Genomic DNA, 12,470 nt, shown 5'->3' with positions numbered 1-12,470 from the left:
ATAAGCTGTCAGTTACTTCCCTAGCTCCGCCCTGGTCCACTCAGCATGGTCCCTTGTCTATTAGTCCTGTCCTTTCTGCTCTCGGCATGCTAACCTGTCAATCAGGGCTCCCGTAAACATGCCACCCTGCTGTTCGGTTTAGCTACCTGTCAGTCAAGAACAGTGTGGCTCCGCCCCCCATCTCTGCCTCTAGGCCTGAGTTGTCTGTCAATCAACTGCTGAGCTGCTGTTCCTATTGGCTATGGCAACAGGACTGGGTTGCCTTAGGCTAGCAATCTAAAACAAGTCATTACAGGATCTCTCTCTCTCTCTCTCTCTCTCTCTCTCTAAGGCCGTCCCACCCGCTGTTAGACCAGCGCTCTCCGCCAACCCCCTCCTCATGCAGCTCCATGGGGGAGTGGCTCCGGGCCATAAAAATGGAGCGCTACGAGCAGAGCTTCCTGCAGGCCGGCTACACCTCCACCCAGCTCCTGGCTCACCTCAACACCGAGTGAGTCATCTGACGTGACACCACCCGTTCATCTGCGGTCGGGGCTGCCGGATGCGCCTTTAGCGTTTATTGACAAGACGCGATATTTCAGATCTGGAGACACAGGAGGGAACACTGAACGTTTAATTGTTCAGTTAAAGGTTCCGTATGTATGTCTAAGAGGAGATAATTATGTAAGGTACGTTATATGGACAAAAGTATTGGGACGCAGGTTTTTATCATTGAATTCCGATATTTTCTTCAGTCTCAGGTGTAGAAAATCGAGCTCCTAGCCAGGCAGTTTTGTTGCCTTCAGAAACATTAGTGAAAGAATGGGTGGTTCTACAGAGCTTGCCGAGTTCAAGCGTGGTACTGTAAAAGGATGCCACCACTGCAACAAGTCCTTCCCTCCTAGATATTCTGCAACCGACTGTGATATTACTGAAAAATGGAAGCATTTAGGAACCACAGCAAGTCACCCACGAAATGGCAGACCACATAAAGTTACAGAGCGGGGTCACCGAGTGCTGAGACACATAGTGTGTAAAAGTCACCAAAAGTCACCCTGTCATTAACATCAACACAAAAACTGTGTGCTGGGAGCTTCATGGGTTTCCATGGCCGAGCAGCTGCATACAAGCCTTCACCAAGCACAAGGCCAAGAGCTGGATAGAGTAAACACGTCACTGGACTCTGGAAACATGGTCTGTATAGTGACAGATCACGCTTCTCTATCTGGCAGTCTGATGGAGGGGTCTGGGGTTGGAGAATGCCAGGAGAATGTTACCTGCCTGACTGCACTGTGACAGCTGTAAAGTTTGGTGGAGGTTGGCCTCCGCTTAGATCCAGTGAAGGGAAATGTTAATGCTTCAGCATACCAAGACATTTTGGACAAAGGTATGCATGCAACATGTGGGAACATTTTGGAGAAGGTCCTTTTGTTACAGCACGATTCAGCCCCAGTGCATAAAGCAAGGTCCATAAAGGCACAGTTGGGTTTAGGGGGAAGAACTTGACTGGCCCATGCAGGGCCCTGACCTCAACACCATCAAACACCTTTGGGATGAACTAGAACAGAGACTATGAGCCAGGACCACTTGTCCAGCATCAGCATCTGATCTCACAAATGCTCTTCTGGATGAATGGGGCAAAAACTCCCACACACACTCCAAAATCTAGTAGAAAGAGATGGAAATGGGGACCACTTCCATATTAATGCCTCTGGATTTAGAATGGAATCCCATAAAAGCTCTGGTTGGTGTCCCAATACCTTTGTCCATATAGTGTATGCAGTCAATGCAGCATGCACTTTAGGGTGATGTATTGTCATGCCAAATAAAGAGGCCCCTGCACTGCGTCTTTATGGCTTATACAGTCTGGCAATCTGAGAGCAACTTTAGAAATTGAACCTTATCCCCCTTCTCTCTTCCTCTTACAAGAATTGTGTTTATATTGGGCTGACCGGAAGGTTGTTGTTTTGTTTTTTTTTATTTCTTTAATATTCTTGCAATTTCACTGATTCACTGACAGTCTTTCTCTGTCTCTCTGTGCTGCTCCCTCTCAGAGATCTGCTGCGGCTGGGAGTCACTTTGGCTGGCCATCAGAAGAAAATTATGTCCAGTATTCAAGCTCTTAGGATTCAGAACAAAAGTCCCAGTAATATTCTCTACTGACCTGCATCACAACACAAACATATAAATAAGTGCACAACATAAACACATGCAAAATAAATACATGAGTGTGCATGAGTGTGCACACACACACACACACACACACACACACGTGCGTGTGCATGCGCACATACGCACACACACACACACACACAAATGCATCTCTAGAGTTGGCCGGAGAAGCTCTTCCTGTGACCTGACCAATCAGGACTTTGTTGTCAGCTTCCTTTTGGAGCTTCACAACACTTGAATTTAACTGGCCAATCAGACTGCGTGGTGCTCTAGAGCTTCTCTGACTGTCCAACAACGTCATACTGATCCACATGACATCACAGCACGCCTGGGATGTCACGGACTGTGCCATCGCATTTGATGAATCGGACACTACGAAAGCAATCAAAACGACATCTCAAGAGTTTCCATGGCAATGCCATTCACGTGACCACAGAGACTCTTGAGTGACGACAGCAGTGGAGAAGACATCAGAGCTGAGACGTCACGCTGCCAATCTAAGGACTACACCCTCGCGTGTAACATTTTCACAAGAGTATTTTTGTACCAGAGTGTTCTATCATGACGGGGGCTGAGGAGATCGCCACACAGAGGAGACTGCGCAAGAAGGCGGTCTCTTTCGGCCGCGCATTACGGACACGTCCTGTCCGTATATAATCAGGAGTGTAAACAGGCACTCTCTCCTCATTACATCATCGGTGCGTACGTGTGAGAGAGCGTGAGAGAGATTTGACTGAACAATCGTGCCATGTGCGCAGGATTCGACGTAAACACGTCCGATGAGGAGCCCTGGTGTTGTTTGCTGTTCAAGGACAGTGTTTTACTGGTTGTCGGTCACTATGGAGGGGAGGCACTTGTTTCTAGCTCTATTAGTGAAGGATTTTATTCAGGCAGAAGGACAGCCAGCCCCAAATGCTCCAGCAAATGCCCCACGTGTTACGTTAAAAGACATTGTCACTCTACAGACACGCACACACACAGCTGACACTTGACTGACATGCGGAGAGACCAAAAGAAAAAAAGCCTTTCAGCGGGCATCCGTTTGCCGCCTGAGGGGCCTGTGCCTCTGGCCATCAGCAGGGCCCCGCTTCTGCCCAGGCACTTTCCACATCACCACAAGGACCACAGGGTTCAGGAACTTCCGCTCAAGTGAACTTTGACCCCAAGTGGGCACCCCAGTGTGGGATTGTGGGTAGGGGAGTTTAGTCTTCACATTGGAGATCTATAATTACAAAGCAGGGAGACGATTATTATTATTATTATTATTCTGTTGCCTTTTTATGATGTATAGAAATTTCTGGCTTTATGTAAATGAGTAATAATTCTTTTCTGTGTCAGTGTAATCTGTGTTTCCATCACAATAAAGATTTACACCACCATATGAATCTGTTGCTCCTTTTCTCTATCTCTTCACTCTCCCCTTCTCTTTCCTTCTCTCTCTCTCTCTCTCTCTCTCTCTCTCTCTCTCTCTCTCTCTCTCTCTCTCTCTCTCTCTCTCTCTCTGGTATGCTTCAGATCCTTTTAAGTGTGACTGGCTGAGTGTACATGCAGTCCTGACTGGGTAGCCGCAAACACACACATAAACACACAAACACACCTGTCGGGAGGATATTTCCATAATCGTTTTGGGATGATCCAATTTTTCACCAGAACTGTCCCGATAGGCAAAATGACCTTCTCTGGCTGCCGTACATTGGGGAGAGAGGCTGTTGGGGAATTAGGATTTCTCGTTAGCCCACATCCTCCCACTACTTCTGTTCATCTCTCTCTCTCTCTCTCTCTCTCTCTCTCTCTCTCTCTCTCTCTCTCCCCTGAAGACATCCATCCTCTCTCATCCACACTTTTATGTTCCACTCTCGTCCTTGACTCTGCCGTAACCCTCCCGCTTTATCCTGTGGTCCTCTTCCCGCTCTTTATTTCACGCCGGAATCTTATTTCACCTTCCATCTCTCATTTCCTCTCTCTCCTCTTTTCTTCCTCTTTCTCCTCTTCCAATTCCTCTGCCCAGTTTGTCCCATTGTCTTGCTATCTCACTCCGCTGTCTCCATGATGTGACAAGCAGCCTGCACTCTTTCTCCCACACACACACACACACACACACACACACACACACAATATATTCCAGCCTCTGCTCTATGTCTCTCTTTCTGGCTCTAGGTAAATTGCCCACTATGTCCCTGTAAACATATTAATCACTGTCACGCGCACCGGTCTCACAGTGGGCTTGTGCGCCGTGCACAAGGTGAACAGCGCTCGCGTCACATGACACGCCTTCCCTTTATAGACGGCATTTGTCTGTCTGACAGGCTCCTGAACTGGAAGAAGAAGGGTTTCTTGTAGAGTGGGAACAAATACAGTGGCACACTGGAAGCACACATGCAGCCACCTGACAGTCCCAGTGAGAACAGCCGGCTGGGTGACGTTCTACATGGTGCTTCTGGTTGGCTGCAATGGGATGGTAATTTGGTGGTTTATTTTTACCTTCCTGCATGCCTTTCTGAGCTTCGTGTAGTTTTAGGATTGTCTGGTTTGCATCAAGGGACTTGTGGGTATCTGTGTGTGTGTGTGTGTGTGTATCTGCGTGTCTTGTGTCATGTGTGTGTCACACGCAAGAGATGTTTGTCTTTGGAAAGAAAACAAAGCACATTCCTCAGGAGTGTGTGTGTGTGTGTTATAGAGAGACGACCCCCACTACAACCACCCTCTGCACTTATCTGAGTCTCTAAAACAATAGTCTCCTCACTGTCACCTCACATGGAGCTTCCTCGTGGACAACAAAGAATGAAGTCTCCTTCCTCTGTCTGAATCTGAGCCGTCATTCCACTCCCCATCTCCCCGAGTCACGAGTCACGAGTCTGTCTTCCCTGTCATTATTCAGGCCAATCATGCACCAAAAGCACCCCAATACCAGAAAGTAGGTCAGGACGCATATAGGTCAACCCTCTTAGAGTAAGAATTCAAAACTGGGCGTGTCTCCTGATGATATAGAGGGGAAAACTTTTCCTCATCCTGAAAATGTGATATGTAATGTATATGACCAAGGTAAAATGAACGAACATAAACCCACCCCCTGCCCGATCTGGAGCCTTTATTACAGTCGTTCGTGGGCTTGCAAGTTGATCGCAAACTTTTGACTGGGACCAGCCTGCTGTGCGCTGGATTGTGTTCTGTGTCAGGCAGATGGAACCGGGCTAGGGTCACTCAGAGTCAGATGAAGGCCGCAGTGCTCAGCACTCATGTAACCTCTCTGAGGGCGGCGGGTCAGCTGTTGGTAATTTTTTTAGACTTAGAGAGAATCTGGGAGTGTAGCTTTTTCATAGGAACAGGATCCTTCCGCGTCCTCCTCAGATACACCTGGGAATGTCTCAGTGGGCTACTTCAGCACTGTCATTTATCTCTCTATCGCTACGTTCTTTCTCTCAGATTCTCTCCATGTCTCGTTTCTTCCAGCCATCTTCTCTCTCGCTTGTCAGGAGTCGGTCCCCCATGCTTTGCTCCTGGCTCCGCGTGTGCGGGTGTGCGCGCACGCGTGAGAGAGGGAGTTTATGTCACCTACTTGTCAGAGGTCTGTCTCTGGTGTTTGAGTGTTGACACAGTGTGTGTGTGACCTTTGTCTGAATATCTATCCATTAGGGAATGCCAGGAGAGATAAGGCACACGGGGCTGTCCTGTTGGAGCAGTGTGTGCATGCGTGTGTGTGTGAGAGACTCTACACTTTACATTCCTATGTGCGGTGAGCCATAGAGACAGCCCTGGCCATGAGACTGCAGATAAGAGCAAAAGAGAGTCTCTGTAGAGACTGCTGGACAGCCTGCCTTTAGAAGTGTCTGTTTACAAAAATCAGCCTTTCATAGGCTCTGTGTGTTTTGAGATTTGCGTGCCTGTGTGTGTTCGAGAGAGACTGAGAGCAAGAGACGCTCGAGGCACCCGTGCTTCCATCTGGTGCAGTATCGGGTCATATTCACTTCACACGGGGACAAGAAGCCAAAAGCATTTCATACACACGCTGCTCGTATCGGGTCCGACAGAAACGCCACAGCTCACCCAGGAACAATTATGCTCTGCAGAGCAACATTATGGTTTCTGTCTGTCCCTTCATCCATCCATCTGTCCATCCATCCATCCAAGCCTCCATCCGTGACCTTTGGTGTTTGCAGACCTTTATCAGTCTTTCAATCAGTCTTCGCTTTAGAGCCTTCAGTGTGTTTATGTTCTCCTCCTCTTTCACATCCTTCTTTCTATCACTCCATCTGCATTCATTTCCTCTATCCATCTTTTTCTGTCTACACATCCACCTCATCAATCTCTCGCCCTGTCCTCCTCCTCTACCTGAACTCTCTCCCTCCCTCCCTCCCCTGTTTCTCTTTCTCTCTCTGGTGCATCCCTTTCCTCTGTCTGCTTCTCTCCTAATTTTCTCTAGCCTAGAGCTCTGAACTAATGAGAGGCTGAAGTAGAGTTCACAAAGGGAGTTCAGCTGTCCTTCTGTTCCTTCTCCCCCCACCCCCAGACACTCCTACTCTAGCCCCAGGCTTCTGCAGGCCTCTGGGGTTCCTGATAATGGGGGAAAACAACATGGTTCAGAACACCTCATCAGAGGTACAAAACACACCTGAAAGAGAGAAATAATGGCTGCATACACAGGTATTATGTTTGCGGGGCTTTCCGTTGTCAGCTTGCATTTGCTCCGGCCGATTTTCAGCTGCAGGTCGGGACGTCTTAGGCTGAGCACGTTGATTCGCACGGCTGTGAGCTGAGCTCCTCCACCTGGCCACCATGCCGTCCTCCCTCTCCCCTGGGCCACGTTTTATTTTTACACTGGAAACACTTCCCATTGCAGTATCCATCCCAGTCCCCTGCCCCCAACTTAGCTGGAGAAGGAGGTCGCCACAGAATGGACATGCATGTAACTCAAATTCAAGACAATAACAATGGAAATACAAGCTCTGGCATTTTTTGGATACATGTGTGTTGCCTGATCTATGAGTTTATATATTTTTAATTGCTCTGAACAGATCAAAACAAAAAAAAGTGTTAAGTTTGAGAATGCATGATTTACAGAATTCTTTCTTTCACAACCAGCTGGGACTCCATAGTGAAGCTGCACTTAATGCTGATGTCCTAGAGCAGAGGTTTTCCTTCCAGTCTTCAGCCAAGTAATGGTGAGCTCTGCCTTCTGCTATCAACTTTATGCAACAAAATGCTGGCTTGGGGTCCCCAAGGACTGAAAGCCTGAAACATCTTGTCCAAGAAGACCTGCAATACTGACATCATCAGGACTGCCCAAACTCAAAACCCTTGCAGCATTGCCAACCTGCACATTAGTGTTTCTGTTGCTGCCAACACACTGAATCCAAAACTTAATTGACAAGCTCATCATTAGATTAAAATATGTGTTGAGTTCTGAAGACTTTAAAATGTTCAGGACAGGGGAACTCCAAGACCAGGGTTGGCACACGCTCCTATTATGCAAAACTGGCCTGAAGCCAGAGCAATAAAGTTTAAAAATCATCTTCCTTCAAAGTCCAGGCTCCCGTAATACTTTGTACAGCAAAACACAGCAGGTCTGAGTGCCATCTTAGCTGCAGAACCCCACACTATGATGGAGTTAAGACTGTTATTCCTGTTTACACAATCCTGACTGGAGCTCCTTACTAATCCCACCTGGCCTCCCACCCCCATACAGGTGCCCCGTTCATGCCTTTAGTGTGGAGCTGCTCCATAAAAGCAAAGTGGAATAGTCCTGTGACCTTCCAGCCCCCACCGCCCCAAGCCTGACCCGCGTGATTAAACTGGTGTCAGTCTCCACCTACACCAGAGCCCACTTCACCTTTCACCCCCAGACAACCAGCCCTAGCAGTACGTTGAACAATTCTCCACGTCCCACTTTGGGGTCACTTCTTGAATGCGGGTGTGAAACCCTGGAACGTTTAGATTAAAACCCTAGGAAACAATATTGACATCAAAGCATTTTGCCCCTTTTTAAATTAGACTAGTTTCCTAATCCTGAACCCACTGGCCACTATTTTAATGGTTTGCCTACACAAAACACTTAAAACTACAGAGGTTATAGGCGCAAGTCTGGGAGCAAGACTGGCAGACGCCAACCTAGCTCATTAACATTAACGAGGTCCAAAACTGGCAAGATCGATCTAGGACCACCTACTCCACATTAACTGAGTATATATTCATACAAAAACTGTTACCATTGATCATTTTGTCAAGTAGTAAAGCATCTCTGAGCAGCTCCAGAATAATTGTTTCTGCTGCCACTGCAGACATAAGAATTATTTTGTTAACACTACAGGGATAAACTGAAGACACTTAGCTTAATTCAAGTCAGGATTCCCAGCTCTAACTGACGTTTGCTTTATAGACACACTTGCCAGCATATTTCCATTGGTTGTCTTAGCTACAGAGCCCACAGAAGTAAACACATGGAACGTCATGGGTGCTCTTGTCCAATAAGCGACATGTCCAGTTGCAGTTTCACACATTTAGCGCAGACAACAGTGAGAAACTGGAGACTGTGAAATGTGGCAGACTGGATGGCAAAAAGCCAGCTGGAGCCACAAGACCATTTCCCCCCCGTTCAAAATGGTCATGCAAGCAAAAAAAAAAAAAAAAAAGAAAGAAAGAAAAGTTATGCACACAGCACCTGTCCAAACAAGTTTCAAAGACTCCTCCACACCAAACACCTCAAGTACAAAAGGCTTTATTTTTAATGTTTGTTTAAAAAACAAAAAAAAAGTGCAGACATTTAAAAGACACTATAATGAACATTTAAGATGCTTTCTTGCCCCTTCTGGCTGAGGCTTTAGGAGGTTCAGCAACAAGCTCCGCAGCACCAACAGCCCCTGCTTTTGGAGGGGCCTTCTTTCCTGCTGGTGCTTTCCGAGCGCCTCTCTTCAAGGTGGTGACCCCGACTCCTTCGCTCTGCCCTGCTTTCATTTCCACTACCCCTCTGTTCACCTTCTTCAGCACAGCTTTTCCTGAGTCTCCATGCTCACCACCTGAGGCCTCGAGTGCTTCAGGACGCAGCTTTCCCTCTCCCACCGCTCCCGACCCAGCCTGCTGCTTGGCTTTCGGCTTCTTAGCTGGGGCCACTTTTGACCCACCACCAGGCTCGGGTTTCTTTGGTTCGTAGCAGACAGACAGACAGACAGACAGACAGACAGACAGACAGACCCCTTTACACAAAACGGCACGTGCATAACTTTAGAGCTGCCCTTTACAGCTGCGCAAAGGGCAGCCTTGATTGAATCAGTAATGATCATGTTTGAACACTCACTTGCACAGCAGACTTTACTTTCTTCACAGGCTTAGCTTTCTCGGCCCCTGGACAGGAAACAGTCAATGAAAAACAAAGCAGAAGAAAAAAAAAAGCACTCTTTATGCAGTCTCAGCCAAACAGGGAGGAAGCGCACACCAACCCATCTCGTTCGATTTAGGCTCTTTGGCCTTGCCAACGTTGGGATTAGCGTTCTCCTTTGCCTCGTTGGCCTTCTTAATCGGTTTCGTTTCTTTAGGCTGCTTAGCTGCAAGCTGGAGACAAACATCAGTCGGGTCACGTAAACAATTAATTGTAAAAGTGACCGAGGCTCCTACACGCGTACTTTTTAAACAAGACGCCAATACAAACGTGATACGCGACCGATTCGTACGCTTCCTTACCCGGAATCGACCCTGGGCGCCAGTGATCGTACTGGAAGCCGCAGGGCGCACGAAGGCGCCCGACTCGAGTCCTTTAACGAGCGCTTTCCGGACCATTGCGTTGACCCTGCTCTCGCCCACCGTCGCGTACTTCCGCCTGATGAAGCTGCGCACCGCCTGCGCGGAGACGCCCTTCCTCGAGTCGAGCTCCTTCACTGCCTCCTTCACCATGTCCATGGTGGAAGGGTGAGACGCGGCCCTGCGCACCGCAGCAGGCTTCCTCGACTCTTGCGGAGCCCCTTAAAACGAGTCAGAGTTAGTTTCGCCCAACAGGGAATCCCTGAAATGGAGGCGGCTAGGCCACAGATATCATTCACTGTGCTCTTCACCGACCTGTTTTCGAGTCATCCGAAACCGTCTCCTCGGAACCTTTAGGAAGAGAAGGGCTCTTTGCGGCAGGTGCCTTTTTGGGTGCCATTTTCAAACCATCAAATGACTTTATTTAAAAAAAAAACAAGTAAATGTGATCCCAGCACAATTTTTTACTAATCTTCCTTGGGACTATTTAACGTAAAAGAGGCGGGCCTATGCTTCGTTAACTGACGCCACAGCCAATCAGTTTAAAGGATGCATCTCGCGACTTAATGCACCTCGCGACCTAACGGCTCGCTCGAGATGTCACGCTGAGGATTCGCGGGAACTGCGCGTGGCGTGGAGACGTGGTTCCTGAACTCGTCTCAGCTTGCAGTGTAATGAATCATAGTGGTTTTCCGAGGTAATTGCCGGGGCTAACCTGGCAAAGATAAGAGTCGGAAAGCTTGTTACGCCATTCTAGGAACAGTTTACCCTCATCCTTTACCGCTGACTTAACCTCATTAGCAAGTGAAAGCAGCTTGAGACCTCCACAAAGGACGACAGTTTCATTCATACGAGTGTCGATAAACCCAGCCTTTCAGGATCGATTCAGCATTCATCGTACTTAATGTTGTTTCCTAAAACTCATAGGTTATGCCTGCATTAAGAAAATAAACCCACCTTGTTTTTTTTTCTCTGCGCATAAAGGATATTTTCTCAACACTTTATAATATTAAGATTATTATAAAAATCGTACCGTATCACTCTGAAGCCTAAGACAGAATCGAGACTTAGTCTTAGTCTAAACAGCAGGAAAATGGATCCAGATCTGTTGTATTCAATCTTGAGCTACAATCATGTATTAGCACAGCCATTTACGGAAATGATTGTGCGCAGATAGCTCGCCTAAATGCACACATCTAACCATCTAAAGAAAAATGGCTAATCTGGCATTACAATATAATTCGAGTATTACAAGATGCATTTTTAAAGCATATATTTAGGATCTTGATGAACATGTTAGATAATGGGTGAGTTTTCCTCAAAAAAAGAAGTCGGACAGCACTCGTATAATATGTAGTAATTTATTGGACTCAGGACAAACCAGGAACGTTTCAGCCTCTAGGCCTTCATCAGCACCCATAGTTATCCTCACACATTCAGTATGCCACGTGTCAGCTTTTCCCCCACATGGTTTAAACACCCATCTTAGATCAGGATCAACCAGATTAAGTTGAAAATGAGATGTGATACGTGCACTGTAGCCAAATCCACAGCTCCATACATTCAAGAATGTACTGTGTCTTTCCACGAAAGTGTCAACACTGGGAACGTGCTCCAGGACGCATAGTACCTTCTCCTGCAAAAATTAAGTTTAGCTCTAGCACAACTGTGTTCTCCATAAACACAGTGTAAATAATTTAGTTGGTAAAGAAATTTATGGTGTGTGTGTGTGTGTGCGTGTGTGTATAGGCATGTCCCCTTTATTTGGCTAAATGAGCTAGAAAATGTGAAAATACCAACAAAAATAGATTGCGATAAACTGATTTATTTATAAGTCAAAATCTCCACACCTTTACTCATAACTCCTAAAGTGCACCATAACAAACCTCTACACACACACAGACGCATCCCAGCATTCACTCCCTAATCACTCCTCCTACAGCCAGTACTCTTAAGCATGTCAGAGGTCAGCACTAACCACTGGGCGTCTGGCTCTTCTACCCCGCACCCTATGAGCTTGTCTGCTCCAGCCCTCTAAAATACTGCCAGAAATTCATCATAAATCTGATTTATTAACTGCAAACACTCATTTGGGTCAGTTCAGTTACCCCCTGTATAAAAATTCCCCAAAACAGGAAACTTCTCAGTCAAGTGGTCAGGCCCTTTAGCTGTGTGCATTAGCATACTTTAGCTGTGTGCATTAGCATACTTTAGCTGTGAAACAGAGAGAGAAACGGGTGAATTCTTAAAATGTTTTCCATTTCGGGAAAAAAAAGGCCCGGGGATAAAGTATATGCGGACAGAGCACCTTTGACACACAATTACTTACAGCAAATTGGATTTGGTGATAGTGGTGTAATTGCAGAGAGAGGAGGACCTTGTAAGATTGCAGTGTATAATCAACAGTAAAGTGCTGTGCTTTATTTAATGAGTTTGTTTGATTGTGGCCTTGATTAGAAAACGTAGCTCTGAGTGGAGCCTTATACACCCACTCGCATAGCCACTTATACACGCTCACACAAACACAAACACACTGCACGTACACATACACACACGTGGGTCTCTCGTTCCTCCCTGTCTCTCTCCCTCCT

At 46.9% G+C, this 12,470-nt stretch overlaps 2 protein-coding genes across 4 annotated transcripts in view; one reads left to right on the top strand and one right to left on the bottom strand.

Annotated features, from left to right (window-relative positions):
* ephb4a (eph receptor B4a) overlaps positions 1-2,226 on the top strand; it is a 34,144-nt gene extending 31,918 nt beyond the window's left edge. For all 3 annotated transcript variants that reach the window (XM_026995514.2, XM_026995515.2, XM_035527060.1), the window contains 2 exons: positions 332-490; positions 2,034-2,226. In XM_026995514.2, coding sequence (XP_026851315.2) covers positions 332-490; positions 2,034-2,142 — 268 coding nt within the window. In that variant the 3' untranslated portion in view covers positions 2,143-2,226. The remainder of the gene's footprint in view (positions 1-331; positions 491-2,033) is intronic.
* A 6,621-nt stretch (positions 2,227-8,847) lies between these two features.
* LOC113567493 (sperm-specific protein PHI-2B/PHI-3) lies at positions 8,848-10,349 on the bottom strand. Its single transcript, XM_026995516.2, has 5 exons — positions 10,195-10,349; positions 9,823-10,100; positions 9,582-9,693; positions 9,440-9,486; positions 8,848-9,282 (listed from the first exon to the last, which is right to left on the bottom strand). The coding sequence occupies exons 1-5, from the start codon at positions 10,277-10,279 to the stop codon at positions 8,932-8,934; spliced, it is 873 nt and encodes a 290-aa protein (XP_026851317.2). The 5' UTR covers positions 10,280-10,349; the 3' UTR covers positions 8,848-8,931.
* Positions 10,350-12,470: the final 2,121 nt, after the last annotated feature.

This window comes from Electrophorus electricus, chromosome 6, assembly GCF_013358815.1.
Source record: "Electrophorus electricus isolate fEleEle1 chromosome 6, fEleEle1.pri, whole genome shotgun sequence".
NCBI classification, from domain to species: Eukaryota; Metazoa; Chordata; class Actinopteri; order Gymnotiformes; family Gymnotidae; genus Electrophorus; species Electrophorus electricus.
Note: the sequence above shows the minus strand (reverse complement) of the source record. Positions and strands in the feature narration are given on the sequence as shown.